Source organism: Podarcis cretensis, assembly GCF_951804945.1.
Source record: "Podarcis cretensis genome assembly, chromosome: 15".
NCBI classification, from domain to species: domain Eukaryota; kingdom Metazoa; phylum Chordata; class Lepidosauria; order Squamata; family Lacertidae; genus Podarcis; species Podarcis cretensis.
The window spans coordinates 824,091-842,125 of NC_137185.1; the positions used below are offsets into that span (position 1 = coordinate 824,091).

An 18,035-nucleotide genomic window follows, 5' to 3' on the forward strand; every position below is an offset into this window, starting at 1 on the left:
GACGATCACACCAAACCTGCAATTTGTCAATCGCGAAGCGGGTGGAAGACCATAATTTCCCAGCCAACGTTTCATGAGCAAGGTCAGAAGGAAGAAGTGCCAAGGCACTTGGGAGCTCGCTTGGGAGAGCAAGAGAGGGATGCTCTGCTCCACGGAGAGAGCGAGGAGGGCCAAGAGGTCAGGGGTCGAGGGAAGCCCTATTTTCATGCTCATCGCTAGAGAGGTGGGCAAAAGCATCGTTGGCTCCAGAGCCGCCTTCCAATTCACACCCCACAGGGAAGCTGCAACGCTGCCCGGCCATGCAGCCAACGCTTTGCTGCAGCTGGCAAATGCATAATTCAAGCAACCAGAGGCAGGTGCAGCTCTCTGGCTCTGCTAACTAGAAAGCCCAGCAGCAGCAGCAGCAGCAGCACCTCTGTTCCTGGGACCAGTTCACACAGAGCACGTGTATGTAAAGCCTGGTTAGTTCTTAGACTGCTGGGTAAACATTAATAAAAAAAATAATAATCCAAAATGCCAGAGAGGCCACCTTCACCAGCCAAAACAAGATCACATTATTGGCTCTCGCTGACACAAGGCTGAGAAAAATCGCCACTCTTCCGTCTCGCCAACTTCAGCCCCAGCGTCTTTCCCCCAAGTGAAAGCGTATTATGAAAACTAATTAATTGCTTTCCAGTAATGAGAATCCGCTGGCGTTTGCAGAAAGCAGAGACCACAATATAGAACTAAATGCTGTTTATAGAAAGAGACAGGAGGAAGAAGGGGCACAGGCGCACCCTCCGTCGGAGGCTTCTATGTCCTCAGTGATACAAACAGAGAAGGCATTTCGTTCACACACAAAAATTATGGACAGGTAGCAAAGCCACCGCAGTCGGCAGCCCCCAAAATGCAGTATTAATTGAAGTGCAAAACTAAAGCACTGCTTTGTAGTTGCCTAGATTTCCCAGGGGGATGAAGAGTCAACGCTTATCAGCCTCTCTCAGAAGAGACAATTTTGATTAATATCGGGCCCATCTGACTCAGTCTATTAAACCCTGAAGGAAGGATATTCTTCAGATATAAGAGATACGTCTTTGATTAATAATTCTGCCATATTGCCATTCCAAGCATTAACAGTCGCCTGGCACCTGTGGAAGGAATGAAGCCTTTGAACATTGGGGGGGGGGAGGGGAGCCTCTGTTGAGCTAAGGGACCCCTTCCACACAACAACACCCCCCTCACAGAAGTCCTGGCCCCTCCCACCCAGGTCGTTGAGCATTTCCCAAGTTTGTGGGGGGATAAGGGGGTTTATCGCAGCCTGGGGTCTCCCCTTTCCAGCTCAGCCTGCAGGTATTCCCTTTGTGCCGGCAGGTCTTCTCCACCCCCCACCCCAGTCAACGATGGCACTCAGCCACGGCACAGGAACACAGAATCAACGGAGGCAAAGAAGGGGATGCAATGCATTCTGGAACTTGGGTATGTGCAAGAGTGTGGAGAAACCAATTCAAACATTTGTCTCTAGTTTTTCTACAGAGAGGACCCTGGCTCTGCCAAGGGGCAGGGGGGCACCAGTGCCAGGCTGCTCGTCGCCCTCGTCAGCATCCCAGCTGGGCAGCATTCTTCCTGATGGTCCCGATCAGCCTCCTGCTGTACTCCTGGTGGTTGACAGGCTTGACATCTAATGCTGTCGCCTTCAGGCGCGATTCGTCCTTGGGAAAGAGAAAAGGCTTCAGGTGAGGACACGGTACGGTCTCCAGACTCAGCTGCGCTGCTAGCAAACCACCTGGCGCGGCTGCACAGTTCCCGGCATTGCAAGCAAAACCCGGAATTGATTGGGAGAGGCCCAATTCTCAAAGGCTAATTCTCTGGCAAAGGCAGAATCCTACACAGTGTGCGGATTGAGGGAGCAGTGTAGTGGTTAAGAGCCTGCCTTTTGAGCTGGCTCAGGTTCACAAAGTCGCCACAGGCAAAAGCCTCTTAGCCCCCCCCCCCCCCCCCGCAGGAGCCTCCAGCAAAGGAACATCTCTACTTAAAGGGAAAGAGGGAGAAGGGGGAAAGTGCCTTTATATATATAAAACACACACACAGATTCTTTTGGAAGAGCCACAGAGGTGGGACCTGTTTCAAACCCATCTCAGTTTCTAGTGCAGACACTCCCCTCAATCCCAAGCAAAAAACACCTGCATGGAATTCCCCCAGATATAGTTTTAACTCCTTGCAGCTACTGATCATCACGCAGCATTTCCTGCTGCTGGTTTTCAAACCCTCTTTAATTTTGTCTAAGCTCTGTGTGTGACGTTCCACTGGACAGCCTCCAGTTCTATTCTGGCAGGGCCCCCTCTCTCCTACTTTTTCATTATAATGCTCATTCTTCCACCTCTGCCAAAGAAGAGCCCAAATTGCTTAACAAACAAACACCCTAACCCCACAAGATACAGATCTGCTTGTTTCTGTGTGCACATCTCTGTGTGTCCGTCTTACATTGAAAGTCTCTTGCTTGACTCTGACCCGGAATACATGGGTGGTGAAGCTGGCTTTCTGGAGCACCTCATCAAACGCGCTTTCATTCTGTGGAAGAACAGCAGAACAGACGCGTTGAGGCCAACCCTAAGCTGGAAGGGAGCATGGGGAGCCCAGCAGAAAAGGCATTGTGGCACCTTCAGCTAAGCCAGCTCAGAAGTTCCTTCCCAAGCCAGACAGACACGCAGGTTCACCATGAGACGCTATCAGCAGAAGGTGTGGGAGGCTTCTCCACTGCGATTAAAGGCGGGTGCTTAAAACACAAGCGTGGATGGCCCTTTCCTTGTTGCCAGGAGCCTTATCAGAGGCAGTCAGCTGTCCCTGCTTATCTTGCAAGCCACATCCTGAAGCTGCAGTTGTTCCAGCTGGGGGGGGGGGTAGGGGATGGGCAGGTGCTGAATGCTCTCTGGTCATCCATAGCACCAGCGCTATAGAGCCACTGGCTTCAGCGCGTAGGAGAGAAAAGCAATGGACTAGCAGCTCGGATGCCAAGCACTTGTGCCCAGGACACACCTCACAGGAGCTGCTTCCCTTCATTCCACCCGAAACCAGCCAAACTCTCCGGCTCTCCGGCCACTGCATGACCCTTTGCCTTCCCTCCATCTGCATCTTCCCTCTCTCCACAGCCTTTTAAGATGTGCTCATCATCTGTGCCGATCTAAGCAAGGCTAGCCCAACCCTCAGAGCTTTAGGTTAATGATCAGGCACTGGCTGCCCAGGAAAGGGGCCTGCGGAGAAACAAGGAAATGCTATTATCTTGTTGTGCTAAACGCACAGCTTGCGTCCTCCTTGGCAAAATGGCTGCTTTGAAAGCAGCGAGGCAAGACGCCTTGCTAGAGAGCACCGCTGCCCATCTACCCCTACGGAGCACGGCTCTTTTGCCAGCCACAACATCTCTGTTCCCCCAAAATTAAGACACAGCAAAACCTTTCGTTCTTGCCGGAGTCTACCCGACGAGAGGGCAGATTGCGTCGCAGAAGCGAAACCGCATGCCAGGAACTTTAACTGTGTCAGTTGGAAGCCCTTTTTCTAGTTCAGGAAAGCAGGTGAGCTGCTAACGCAAAGGCAGACTCTGCACCACAGGAAGGAAATGGATGGGGGGGGGAAGGGTTGTCACATTAAACGAACACAGGTTCTTCAGGGCACGAAGGACTCGCTCTTCCAAAAGCACAGCATTTCGGCTGCAATCTGGAAAGATTTAGTAAGAAAAGCTGCAGCCAGATCAGGCTGGGGCTCATCTAGGCCAGCATCCTGTTCTCACAGTGGCCAAGCAGTTGTCCCAATGGGAAGAAGCCTGCAAGCAGCGCATGAGAGCGCCTGGTAATGACAGGCGCAGGGCCTCTGGCCCTGGAGGAAGCACAGAGCCAGCACAACTCCTGGCCAGCCCTTTCTGGAAAGGGCAGCAACAGAGATGTGCCCCCAACCAACTCTGGTTTCTCATAAAACATCCAGCTACTCCTACATATATGAAAAGCAATTTAAGGAACAACCCTATAGGACAGTGGTTTTCAAAGGACATGGCAAGAGAGGATGGAAAGGGTGGCAGGAAGATGCAAGGACAATCCAGGAAACATTAAAAAATTTTCAGTGTAGTACAGTATAGTATCAAAATAATTTATTTATTTATTTGCAGAATATGGATAGGTATCTTTTCAAAGCGAGCAAGAGCATCCTTCCATGTGACAACAAGGGGTTAGAGGAATTCACAGGAGGTTATCCCTGGCGAGGCAACACCAGGCAAGAAGGGCAGAGACCACCTCAATGAGGCCATACGCCCCAAATGTCAGTTGCTGGGAAAGAGTTGATCTGGGACAGCACAGCAGTAGGAAAGTACATGGGCCTCTGCCAAGAGACCACAGGCCACTGGGAGGTTCTGCTCAGCCCCACCACCTCCCAGAAAGAGCATCACTATGAGGGAAAGACAAGCCTGGGTCCATTTATGGGCTGGAGAAAGCTGCTCTCCCTGCAAAAGAGAACGCTCAGAGTGCAGAGCAGAAGGGAAGCAGACTTCAGGGAAATTCATCTGCTGTGGGTCCACTGGGGTGTGTGTTGTTTTGTGTGCATTGTTACAATCTGTTATTATTATCTTACACCGTCACTATAGGTGTAACTGTTTTTAAATGTTTGTATTTACAATATTTCTTAAAGCCTGCATTGTTCTCTTATACAGAACTGAAGTGGAACTGATTTTCATTCTCGTTGTAACTGCTTCATTTGTTTCATAAGTATGTATTTTGCGTATGCTGCGAACTGCCCAGGGACCTTGTGGTGAAAAGCACATTAAGAAATCGAGCAAAATAAACAAATAAACAAAGTATTCTGATTGAAAGGCAAGGCACAAGTCTCCCAAAGTAAATGGATCCCAGGGAAGGCAGTGCACAGCACTTGCTAAGGACTCCTCACCCCCCCACCCCCCGGAAACACAAGAAGCCAAACCGTCCAGGCTGCCTTGCGCAGCTACTCAGGATTTCAGGTATTTTCTCACTGGGGTGGGGTGTGTCCTCAAGAGAGAAGCAGGACTGTGCCCTGAGTGCCTCCCATTTTCAGACAAAATTGTTACATGCTGCCTTGCCTGCAGTCCTCCCGCCACTGGCTGCCAAGCAGCCTTCAGACACAGCCCCCCCCAAAACACTGCCAGTGTTATGTACTGAAGTACCTGGGCCTGGCAGAGGGATACTGTAGATAGTTTTCACTCAGGTCCACGTCAGTTATTTTAGGCGGGAAACTCTGGGTTGTTGTTGCTACAATGTTGACAGCCGGCTGCCTATAAAAGCAGGCCGGCTGAGCTGTTTGCAGTCAGTTCTATTCCAGCTTACAAAATAAAGAGCTGCTTTGGAGAAATTGCTGTGTCGTCTGCTATGTCAACCCACAACTTAACAGCCAGCAGTAGGCAGACCCCTCAGGGCAAGCCCCCCAGTCTCCCCTCCCCAGAAAGCTCATCGTTGTCAAGGAGCCTGAGACCCCGCAGGGTGACAAAGGGAAGAGAAGCCCCCAAGGCAAGCGACACAAGTGGCCTGACCTTTTCCTTCAATTCTCCCAGGAAGGCTGTATTCTGCCCAAGGATGGTCTCTGCCGAATCCTGGAAACAAGTCAACCACAAATTGTCCTGGAAATCAGCAATGTTGACCTGAGGCGGGAGGAGATAAGAAGACCAATGATAAAGCAGCACAGCTTCAGCCCACCAGCAAGGGCAGCCTGGAGCCCCCAGCTCAGCCCCTCCAACACGCCCCCCCCCCAGCCTTGACCCCTCCTGTTTCCACTGCCTGCAGGCAGCCACCACAAGTGGAGGCACACATGCCAGGGGGCAGCGGCCACCCCCCAAAGAAAACGACGTGTCAGGGGGGTGTCAGTGGAAAGGAGCTCCTCTCGCACAACCAGGCAGCACAGAGCCACAAGTCAGGGCAGATCACAGGGCTCCTCTGCACAGCCCTTCCCAAAACCTCTGTCTTTCAAAGCCCTTCCATTTTATCCCCATCAGTGCCCACATCCATTATTCAAAGCAGTGTTTCTGTGCTGTGAAAGCAGCTCAGGGGTTCTTGGGCAAGTTTGTTTTGTTTTCTAAAACCAAGAGAGAGAGAGAGAGAGATGAGGAAGGGATGGGGAGTAGGAGCCTGGCCAAGAGGCTTCACTTCAACCGGCCACATCCTGCTGGGACCATGTGGGACAATCAGGGCTGTAGATAGGGGGTGGTGAGGTGGGCCCCCGCCAGGGGCACAGGCAATGGGGGGGGGCCACGCAAATTCGGCAAACATTTGTCCATAAATATAAGTATCGATTATTGCCTCATAAGAAATCATTTTAAATAGAGGGTGAATTGAATGGGTGGAAGGTGGGGGGTTGGAGGAGAGGCGGAAAGAAGAGCTAATTTGTCTGTGGCTGGGGGGCGCAACCTGGACGGTTCTGTGGCCATCCCCAGCCGTGGAAAAGAAGCAAGGGATGCCTCCTTAGTGGTGGCGCCAATAACGAGGAGGGAGGAGGCGGGACAGGCGAGTCAGAAGAGCCTGGTCAAGGGCAAGCCTGGCTCTCAATTATGACCTTAAAGACAAAGAGGCTGGGCTCTGGGGCTTTGATTCTGGCAGGAACTGGCGCCCACCATGGTGGAGGAAGGAACCAGGGCAGCCAGAGAAAGCAGGTTGATAATGCCTGATGGGCCTTCTGAAAAAGCCAAGACACTTTGGTGTATTTCCAGGGGCCAGAACCAACTTCAGAGCAAGGAAAGGGTTTATAGTCCAGGGCAGCCTTCCCTTCGTCCCACTTTCTGACTTGCAAATTGACCCCCTTCTGGACGGACAGGGCAGAGCCTTCCACTCTTTAGGGATTTGAGACAGCTCTCACTTCACTCAACAGTGTCACTCAAACACAGACACACTTTCAACAGGAACTGGGCGTGCAAGACCTCTGGAGAAGCCGCCCAAAAACATCCCTAGGAGTGCACAGTGCCCGCCTCTTCTGCTCTGTAGCTCCTTCCTGGGACCACCAGCATCTCTCTCTATTTCTGGCCCAGCCACCCGCTGCCTGCTTGGGCCTCACAGCCAAACACACTCCCTCCTTCCTTGGAGGTTTAGAAGCAGAGGTTGGCTGGTCACCTGTCACGGACACTTTAGCCGAGATTCCTGCATTATATAATAATTTAATAATAATAATTTATTATTTATACCCCGCCCATCTGGCTGAGTTTCCCCAGCCACTCTGGGCGGCTTCCAATCAAAAGTTAAAAACAATACAGCATTAAATTTTAAAAACTTCCCTAAACAGGGCTGCCTTCAGGTGTCTTTTAAAAAGAAGATAGCTGCTTATTTCCTTCACATCTGAAGGGAGGGCATTCCACAGGGCGGGCGCCACCACCGAGAAGGCCCTCTGTCTGGTTCCCTGTAACCTCACTTCTCGCAATGAGGGAACCGCCAGAAGGCCCTTGGTGCTGGATCTCAGTGTCCGGGCTGAACGATGGGGTTGGAGACGCTTCTTCAGGTATCCTGGACCGAGGCCGTTTAGGGCTTTAAAGGTCAGCACCAACACTTTGAATTGTGCTTGGAAACATACTGGGAGCCAATACATTGCAGGGAGTTTCACTAGATGACCCTCGGGGTCCTTTCCCATTCTGCAATTATATTCCTCCCTCTTGCTCTCCCCCTCCTCACGCTCGCTATCTTCACCATTTGGGGCGCAGGGGCAGGCAGAGAAGGGATTTCAAAAGGAGCTCCTGTCAAGCACCAGGCAAAATCTCTTGCTCACCGCAGAGTCTAGCAGAACAAATGTGGAAGGTGAACTCGAGTGGCCCGTAATTCAGAAGCACTTCTCCGGCTTCCCTCTCCCTCTTGCCCTCCCACCTCCACTCCGTACAATAAATCCTTCCCCCAGGGGGACAGCTCCCCCCACCGCCACGTCCTCAAACATTCTAATAAGGTGAGGCCGTTGATTTGGAGAGGCTGTTCATTTAGCCGCTCTATTAGCTGAAGTGAAGCCTCCAGCAGCCGCCAACCTCCCCTTTGCAGGCTTCCTGCATGGGAGTTTCTAAAGGCGAGTCGCAGGGGCCCTAATTTGGGGGCACTTTCATGAACCGAAGGATGGAGGAAAGCAGCAGCGTTGCTCTGGAGGTGCAAGCAGGCGTCACAATTTCAGCCCTCAGATGCTCTGCTCCAAAGCCGGTTCCCGTTAATGCGCGAGACACAGAACATTAGCCACAAAAGAGAGAACTAAATATAGGGAGCAGCTGAATGAGTGCAATTACAGCTCTCCAGAAATGCCATTCCACATTAGCTTATCTTCCTAACAAAGAAACGTGGGCCAGCGACGCTCCTGCGCTGAAGGCTGCGATGCTCGCAAAGGGGCTCCGCTGGGCAAGAGGCACTTGGGGTGGGGAGGGAGGAAGGGCAAAGGGCTCAGAAGGGCGCAAGGACCGCAGGAGCCAGTTGAACAGTACCCCCTTGAGTGGGGGCAAAAAGGATCGTTCCCCTGCCGCAGTCAGACATCTGAAAACGCTCTCCAAAACCAGCCACTAAGCAAAGCGCACAAAGGTGTTGTGACTACACAGTTCTCAGCAACAGGGATCCTAACGCACCAGTTCCCGGTTCAGTAGGAAAAGAGCAGCAGGGATAAGGGACGTTTAACGGCACAGCACCATCTAGGCTGTGCAGCAGCAGCAGCAGCGCCACAATGGCAGCAGAGCAGCCAGAAAGATGCACAATGAACAGGCAAGGCCAACTTTAAAAGCTTAGCCATTAAAAAGGGGCATGTTCTGAACTGCAGTCAACAAACAGGGCGCACAGTTCAAGAGGCTGCAAGGCCCTCACAGAGCAATAGCCTGGATGGTTTAGCACAAATAAAGAGATGGTCATATTGCTTTTAGACTTGGTTTGGACAAATATACTGACATTTGGAATGAATTTATACAGAATGTAGTAGATTATTAATGACCATAGATGTATTAAAATAGCACTTAAGGTAATATCACTGTCATGGATGCTTTAGCTGAGATTCCTGCCTTGCAGGGGGTTGGACTAAATGACCCTTTGTGTCCCTTCCAACTCTACGGTTTTATTTATACACACACACACACACATATATATGTATACGTGTGTGTGTAAAATGTATGGCTGTGTAAAATGTGTAGCTGATTTTACTAACTGTATTACACTGAACTTTCTTCACTTTTCTTTTCCCCACCCTTTTGTCCTTTTATCGCTTTATTTCTTTATAAAGGAAATTCTACTAAGAAAATATCAATATAGAAAAGGAAAGGATGGTCATGGCTGAAAGGGGCCTATTTGGCCTGGGTGGGCAGGAGAGCAGCTGTTGCTGCTGTGCTCCTTGCAGAGGCTGCAGTGAGGAGCAGGAAGAAGGGTTGCTTGGCCCCTCTGTGTGGCATATGAACAGCGCACCTTTCCATGGGAATGCCGGGGAGCCTTGCCTGATGCCAAGTCAGGACATCTGGCTCAGCACTGCCTGCGTTGACTGGCAGCAGCTCTCCAGGCTTTTGGAGGGGAGTCTCTCTCTCTCTCCCTTCCTCCCTCCCTGCAGGGGTTCTGACAGTGAGCCTTCCCCCGCAGCTCCAGAGAGGGAGAAACAGAAGGTGGTCTCTATGCACGCTCACGTGGTCTGGGAAAGACCACTGCAAATGCCGATTGGCTCAGCATAATCTTCTCTCGTCCGCTGGAGCAGGAGACAGAAGCTCTCTGGTGCTCATCTTTCCCCTTAGCAAGAGCAGGCTGGCCTGCACACACAGCGCTCTCTGCTCCTCCCAAGCCGAAAAGGAGCCTGCCTGCAAAGGGCACAGGACCTGCTGGAAAAGGGACTCACCGAGAGGATCATGCGGTACTTGAAGTTGGAGAACTCCCGGTCACATTTCTCGCAGCGGTAGAGCCCGTTCTGCAGGTCGACCAGCTTCTTGTTGCAGTCCTGGGATGGACAGGCCTGGTACATGCAGTTCTCCTTGCGCAGGTAGACCACTGTGGCCAAGCAGCTGAAGTAGTCTGCCTGCGGATGGGACAAGCCACCACCAGAGCAGCCCCTCAGGGAGACAGGCAGGCCGCTGCAGCTCCAGCCCTGCTGGAATCAACACCCCCAGCCCCCCCCCCATGCCACACCTCCTGCTCAAAACCAGAAGGGTCCACTGCCTAATCATTCCTTCGCATAATCAGGCAAACTCCCAACAGCGAGTTGAAGAATGCGCCTGTGCTAGTTAGGAGTCAAGATAAAGAACTGTGTTCATTAAATATCCTCCAACACATTACCTGAATTGAGATATTGTAACCTGCGCATGTGTGTTTTAATTGACTGATTAATGGACAAACCGTTTAGAGAGTGAACTAATTGAGCTGGCTGAGGAGCCTGACTGGCTGTGCGGCCGACATTTCCCTCCATTGCAAATGTGAGGCCCTTTGTCTTGCCTTATTAACATCCCAACACCTCAAGACACCAGGGCTATTGCTCTTAATTCTTATTTTAAAAGATAATGAGCTGTTATCAAGACTGACATTTAGGCTACCAAAGTGTTTCCTTCACGTTTCTGCTCCACTGGAATTGAATTGCCTCCAGACACGGTATGATTTAATGTGGTTTAACTGCATTGCTTTTAACTGGTTATTTACTGTTAAGGTTTAGGAACGTCTGATGCATTCTTAAGAATAAAATACAGCCACTTCAGTATGAAACACTTAATGAATTCCAACATGCAATTTTTAAATTATTTTGCTTTTTGTCCTTAGTGACTCTGCAAGGAAGGTAGGAACCGTTGTGCCCAGCCAGCTCAGGAGCGTCTCCTGCATCCTCCGGGGTCTTAGGCCGGAGCCTCCTTCCCAGCCCCACCTGGAGATGCTGTTGAGGACCTTCTGCTTGTCAGGCAGGTGCTATGGCCCGTCCCCTGAACGTAGCTGCTACTTTCATTTCCGAGAAAGGGAAGGGATGCTGAAGGGGGAACTTGTCTAAGGCTCTGCGCATGACTTTGCAGGCAGCAAGGGGGACCCTTCTAGCTGCAGGGCTCTGCTGACTGCCTGCCTCTGCCACCTCCACCACAGGAGCCCCAGGGAACAGCCCAAAACACTGAGTCCCCATTGTACCTTATCTCCTTGCCCCAGGTTCTCAGATTTGGCCTCATGCAGACTCTTCCAGTTGGTGTCTGCACCTCCCACAGGCCCAGTCCTTGTGCCTGAGATGGAGGTGGACTCCAGGAGCTGCCCTTCAGAGTCAAACCTGGAAGTAAAACAAAATAAAGCTGGGGTGTGGGGTATTTCGCTCGGTTCCAAGAAGAAACAGGAACATACCAGGGTTTTTATTTTTACCCTCCTGTGCTCAATGCAAGAGGGATTTTTATCAATGGCTTGCACAGGAAACAATTGCAGTAACTTGTGTATATTACTCACTAAAATAGCATTTCAGGATACGCTAATACTCCATTTTAATTAGTGCAATATTTTATAATCTTGGAAAACGGGGACACGCTCCATTTCGCTCGTGCGCCAACTAGAGGCCATGGCTCAGCACTGCAGCCGCTTCAGAGGAGAGCTGAGGGCACTGGGACATTTGCACGGTGAGAGCTAAATTACATGCTCACATTATCTTTGCAGAAGCTTGGGAGAGAAATGCAGGGAGAGCTTAATAGATCCCATGCCTGAAGTAAAAACCAGCCGGCCCCTCTGCCAACCAGATAAGCTGGTGCTACCACCCCTGCACCAACAAGCAGCACCGCAGTTTAATTTGTTTTTTCGCACGAAGCACTGGCCTTTGTTTCATCAGACCCATCAGGCACGGCTAACAAGCAAGGAAGCGAGAGAGCAGCTCACGTCGGGCGGAGGAGAGGGGCTCAGTGACAACCTCTCGGGTACCGCAGGCGGAAAGAGAAACAGAGAAGAGAGGAAAGAGGAGAGAAGCAGCAGCCCACACCAACAGCAGCAAGAAGCCATCAGAGCAGGGAGGGGAGGGCGCTTTGCTTCAGGAGATTTTTGTTCCCCTCCACAAAATTTCACCAAGGAAGGGAGAGAGAAAGAAAGGGCTGAACGCAGCATTTTCCGCTTGTGAACACTGCTGGCTTCTGAAGGTGCCTGAGGCAGAATGCCAGGTGGGAGTGTGCAAGGGCCAGAGCAAAGGCGAAGCCCTCCCTCAACGGAGGCAGGACACAGGGCCTGCTAGGAAAAGAGCCAGGAAGGCGGCTGAGGAGAGAGCCCAGGCATAGTCCTGTCTTTCTTCCCAGGAGGCTCCTCAGGCCCGCCTTTGCAAAACCTCCCTGAAGGGGTGAGCAGCAGTCTAGGCAGCCATGCAGGCAGGGCACTGCCTGAGTTCCTGTTCCAAGGATTCCCCTCTCAAGCCTGCAAGTGGAAGCAGGCACCTCGGGGAAGAGAGCCAGCCTGAGCTACTGACCCTGTTCTGGAGGGATGCAGCCACACCCCCCTCTGGAAAAATGGTGACTCTGTGCTTGAGAAGGACCCACCAATAATCAAGGTGGCAACTTGCGGGGCTCACATGGACCAGTGCTCCTCCATACCAAAGCAACAGCATTCCTTGCCTGCGGACAGAGGCAGAAGGGAAAGGAGTGGAGCCAAGCCCTTGGCACTTGAGTTTCATATGCCCATGAGCCCATCGCTTGCACATCTTAAGCAGCTCAGCTCTGACATCCAAGAGGTAAACAGGCCCTGAGAGTCTGAACTGAAGTGTTTAAGAGGAGCAACAGAAGCTGCCTTATACAGAGTCAGACCACTGGCTCCACCTAGCCCAGTACTGTCCACACTAACTGGCAGAGGCTCTCCAGGGGTCAAGGCAGGGGGTCGTTCCCAGCCCTACCTGGGGATGCTGCCGGGGTTGAACCTGGAACCTTCTGCATGCAAAACGGCATCTATCCCACGGAGCTGTGGCTCTTCCCTTCCAAGAATGTTCCCAGAGCAGGGGTAGGCAACCTAAGGCCCGCGGGCCGGATGCGGCCCAATCGCCTTCTCAATCCGGCCCACGGATGGTCCGGGAGTCAGCATGTTTTTTCATGAATAGAATGTGTGCTTTTATTTAAAATGCATCTCTGGGTTATTTCTGGGGCATAGGAATTCGTTCATATTTTTTTTTTCCAAAATAGAGTCTGGACGGTGGACCGGCCCACGGCTGAAAAAGGTTGCTGACCTCTGTCCCAGAGGGACGAAGTCAGGCAGGGTGGCCAAGGTCCTTGGCACTTTTGAGGCTCTATCTCACAACCACCTGCTTGGTCCTCCTTGACCACGTTCTGCACCACGGCTGCTTCTGCCTCACAGCTGCCTGCCCCACCTCTCTCCGGTGCTCACTTCCTCCCCCAACACGGTTACCAAGAAGGCAGGCTCGGCCTCCTTTCCAAGCCCCTCTCCAAACCTCCATCACGCCTGCAGAGCCGTCCATGAATGCCAGCCCACGCACCGGCACTCCAAGCATGCAGGTGCCCAGAGACAAGAGACGCCACCATCCTGTGCCTCTCCTGGTGGCTTCTCAGGCTGGCCAGCAATTCAGAAGAGAAGTGTTTGGCAGGGGGAGGAGGCGAGCACGGCTGCCTCCTCTTCTGTCTCTGGCACAGCCTTGAGTGTGCCAAGAGCACTTAGAGAGGAACAATGCGCCAAATGAAACGGAGTGCATTATTGAAGTGCCTCCGTCGCTAATGGATTCCTTTCCTCAGCAACACACACGAGGTAGCAGAGAGGGGTTGTCTGCGCCCCATTTCTAAACTGGAGGGGGGGCACTGAAGCCCAAGGTTAACCAAGCAACTTTCTCAAAACTTGTTACGGCTGATTCAGGAATGCAGGCAAGCTTCCCTGAGCATGTTTTGGCCATGTCCGGATTCCTCACACGTCAACTGGCGGGGCAGGAAAAACTCTTCCCCTACCCTGGCCCCAGAACCTTGTGCTTCAGCAGGCAAGTGTGGAGTGGCTACAGCCTCTGCGCAGTTGCCAGCACTAAATGCCCTTTTGGCATCATGTCAAATGCTGTAATCAACACAGAAGCCAGAGTGAAAATAAATGGCAAGCCTCTCCCAGAACAAGAAAGCAGCATCGCCTCCCCCTGAAGAGGCTCAAAGGAAGCAGGAGTATTCTACAAATGAGAGCAAGTGGAAGGAAACACAAGCGGGGGGGGGGGGTTCCCGAAGAAGGCTGGCCTAATGGGCATCTGGTGGGTGAGGTGGGACAAACCCCCTCCTGATTGATTCAAAGATGGGGTGCAACACAGGAGGGAAGCCTTGTGGGGCAGCCTGGTGTGATGTGGACCACAACTCTCTCCCCTACCCCAACCAGTGCAGCCAATCAGAATCGTAGTCCAAACCACCTGGAGGGTAGCAGGCTGGCCTAGTGGGCAGATCTCACTGAAATGGTCAGGAATCACCGGGAGACCTCGCTGAAACGATCAGCACAGAGTCCAACCATGGAACTCCCTCCGGCAGATGGCAGAGATGGTCACCAACTTGAGCGGCTTTAAACGGGGATTGGACACATTCATGGAGGAGGAGAGGGCTATGGGTGGCTGCTATCAAGGACGGCTCTGCGCTGCCTCTGCAGTCGGAGGCAGTGATGCTTCTGAATACCAGATGATGGGACCCAGAGGGAGAAGAGAAGCTCTTGCGCTTCAATCCTGCTTGCTGGTTTCTCACAGGCCTCAGGTTTATTTATTTATTAAATTTGTATGCCGCCCTTCATCCGAAAATCACAGGGCGGTTCTCACAACATAAAAATTCAAAATCTGGTTGGCCACTGTGTGAACAGGATGATGGGCTAGATGGGTCATTGGCCTGATCCAGCGGGTTCTGCTTATGTTCTAAGGAGCTGTGCTGCAAGAGCAGCCGCCTGCAAAGAGCTCCCAGCGGATGGGTCGGATCTGCCTCGCCCTCCACTGTCCTCCAGGGTGCCCAGAACCTGCCCTGTGGAGCCAACACCTTGCCCCCTTGGCTCCCAGAGCAGAATCCCATTTCATGCTGCCTTGCACAGAACAGGGAACTGCTTCTGCCTGACCCTCTCCCCACACCCTACATCTGTTTCAACGCCCAATCCTTCAAGGTTTGGTCACAGGATTACGGGTGTGCGTGTTTTGCCTCTCTCAAGAGGAACAACACCTCAACTTCCTAGTGCCTAGTTTTTTCATGCAAGTATGTGGGCAGGAATGGCGTGGGGTTTGCCTTCCCCCACCCCACTCCAGCCAAGATCTTAAATCCAACACATGCCGTGCGGCGCTCACAGAAGCGAGCAAGCGTACCATCCACGCAGCTTGAAGGACTCTGGGATGTCAGGGTTGATGAGGATGCTGCTCGATGAAACAACAGACAGAGTCCGGCCACCAAAATCCGAGACTTTGACTCCCTTGATGGCCACCACAGGCTGCTTAGAGCCGTCAAAGTTCTCTGCCTGCGAAGATAAAGAGGAAGGGGCACACTCATTCCACAAGAGGGCATTTGAGTTCAGGGGAAAGGTAAGAAGCAGCATGATAGAGCTTGAGAAAATTACACATGGTGGGGGGAAAGCACTAGAACTAGGCTGAAAAGCAAGTATTTCCTCCACATCATAGCACATGAACTCTGGAACTCCCTCCCACAGTTGGCAGTGATGGCCACCAATCTGGGTGGCTTTAAAAGACAATTAGACAAATCCACAAAGAAAGTAGGTAGTAACCATAGTTACTAACGCTCATGCTTATGTTCTGCTTCCACTGTCAGGGACAGTAAATGCACCTGAATGGCAGTGGCAGGGAATCCCAAGAGGAGAGAGAGCCCTGCTGGGCCCTGGTCACTAAATGGACCAGGCATGGGATTGGTGAGCCACTGCCCTGACGCAGCAGGCACTCCTTGTTCGTCCCTATGTATGGCACGAGAAGCAGCATGCCTATGGGGTCTGGGTGGCCCTGAGTCTCCGTGGGCGCAAGTGCAGCAAGCCCATGAAGTGCCCACAGCACTTTCTCAACTAGCCCTTGGTTCTCGGGTCTCTACGAAAGGTGGCAGGAAAAGTGGTGCTCGCGTGGGCTCTGCTCACCCCCCTGCATAACTCCCCAATGTTTCAAAAGCAAGAGGAGTTTGCAATATCGACCTAGGAAGCCGCGGTGCAACGTATGGAAATGACTCCCTCAGTGCTTTCTGAGCAGAACAGCGTTAAACCCATCAACCCTATTTGGAGGCGGGGGAGGGGAATTGCAGGGAACAAAAACCTTAGGACATAAAAAAAAATATGTCCCTGGCTTTTAAAGCAAGGAGCTGAGAATAAACTACAGCTCAGGGAGCTTCCCTCTCGTGAGATCTGCGCCCTGCCTGGCCTTCCCCGACCTGGCGCCCTCCAGATGTTTCAGACACTGCAAGTCCCAGCAGCCTCAGCTTTCTTCAGTGGTGCTGGCTGAGCCTGATAGGACAGTGCCAGGCGGGAGGAGGTTGGTCTGCTAGGACTGTCAGGACTGTGTCTTCCTCACTGCCTCCCCTCTGATCCTTTTGAACAGGAAATGCCAGACGGAACCTCGGACCTTCTACATACAAAACCACGGGCTCTACTATGGCTCCTCCCAGATCCAGGGCCAAGAGGCACCTGTCAAAGGGTGCCATTCTCCTGGGTCCACAGGTGAGGCAAGCTGGTCAACAGAGCAGCAGAAATGAAGAGGTTGAGTGGCCCTCTCTCTTGGATGCTTTGACCCTGTATTGCAGAGGGTTGGACTGGATGACCCTTGGGGTCCCTTCCAACTCTACAATTGCATGATTTCTACGATCTTAAGGTTCTAAGAGCAATGTTCTGCCCTGAATGGGCTCCCTACTCCTCTGGCAACTTACGTCGTTTCCCCACAGAGTGACGTTCACTCCTTTCCCAGTCATGTCCATCAAGTGCACAACTCTCTTCAACACCTCTCGATTGGAAGACTTTATGGTGATTTTCGTGAGGTCCTCGCAGCTCTTGCAGATCCCAATTACATCTGAAAGGCAAGCAGAGGGATGTTAGGAGCGTTCTCCATACATTTATGGCACAGCCCATGTTAGTGGAGTAGCCCAGATCAGCCCTGCTGAAATAGGAGACGGTCCATCCGTATTGGCATTCCGCCGGCTCATGAAGACACACCTGAACCCGAACTTCCTGATCTGATAGCTTTTAAAAATAACTCCTTTAATTGCTATGCTTTTTAACTGGCTTGTTTTACTGCATATTAAATTATGGATGCTTTTAATGCTTTGATGGAATAGTTTCACTGCATATTGTTAATTATGTATAGATTTTATAATTGATTTTATACCTGTAAACTGCTTAGAACAAGGCTTGTCAGTGGCTATTAGCTACAGTGGCTGTGTTCTCCCTCCAGTGTGGTATGCCTCCAAATACCAGTTGCTGGGAAACACAAGTGGAGAGGAAGAGCATCTGACTGGCCGCTGTGGGGAACAGGACGTGGGACTAGAAGGGCCTCCTTTGGCCAGCTGCCAGCCTCTTCTGACATTATGATCCTAATTAGCACCGTACACTTATCATTTGCCACTCCATGCATCACCAGAGGTAGGGCTTTGGATCCATTTCATGAACGGGGGTTTTTCCTGTGGGGAGGGCACAAACCCTTGGCTGACGTGCAGGACAGAAGCATGGCCACGGAGGAGCTTGGTGGCGGCTGCCTTCAAAAGTATCATTCTGAGTTGTTAAATGTGGATAAGGAAGTTTTTAATGTTTGACGTTTCACTGTGTTTGGTGCTTTAATTTGTTGGAAGCTGCCCAGAGTGGTTGGGCCAACGCAGTCAGATAAGCAGCATAGAAATAATTAATAATTAATAATATCAATTAATAATTAATTAATAATTAATAGACCCTGGTGGTCTAGTGGTTAGGATTCGGCGCTCTCACCGCCGCGGCCCGGGTTCGATTCCCGGTCAGGGAACACTTCTTGGTGGGACGCGGGTGGCGCTGTGGGTAAAAGCCTCAGCGCCTAGGGCTTGCCGATCGAAAGGTCGGCAGTTCGAATCCCTGCGGCGGGGTGCGCTCCCGCCGTTCGGTCCCAGCGCCTGCCAACCTAGCAGTTCGAAAGCACCCCTGGGTGCAAGTAGATAAATAGGGACCGCTTACCAGCGGGAAGGTAAACGGCGTTTCCGTGTGCAGCTC

At 51.8% G+C, this 18,035-nt stretch overlaps 1 protein-coding gene across 1 annotated transcript in view; it reads right to left on the reverse strand.

Annotated features, from left to right (window-relative positions):
* Positions 1 to 718: 718 nt before the first annotated feature.
* RPA1 (replication protein A1) overlaps positions 719 to 18,035 on the reverse strand; it is a 34,624-nt gene continuing 17,307 nt past the window's right edge. The window contains exons 11-17 of the mRNA XM_079955616.1: positions 16,733 to 16,872; positions 15,184 to 15,332; positions 11,055 to 11,187; positions 9,796 to 9,972; positions 5,519 to 5,626; positions 2,461 to 2,547; positions 719 to 1,688 (exon numbers count right to left, since the gene is read on the reverse strand). Of these exons, the coding sequence (XP_079811742.1) occupies positions 1,575 to 1,688; positions 2,461 to 2,547; positions 5,519 to 5,626; positions 9,796 to 9,972; positions 11,055 to 11,187; positions 15,184 to 15,332; positions 16,733 to 16,872 (908 nt within the window). The 3' untranslated portion in view covers positions 719 to 1,574. The remainder of the gene's footprint in view (positions 1,689 to 2,460; positions 2,548 to 5,518; positions 5,627 to 9,795; positions 9,973 to 11,054; positions 11,188 to 15,183; positions 15,333 to 16,732; positions 16,873 to 18,035) is intronic.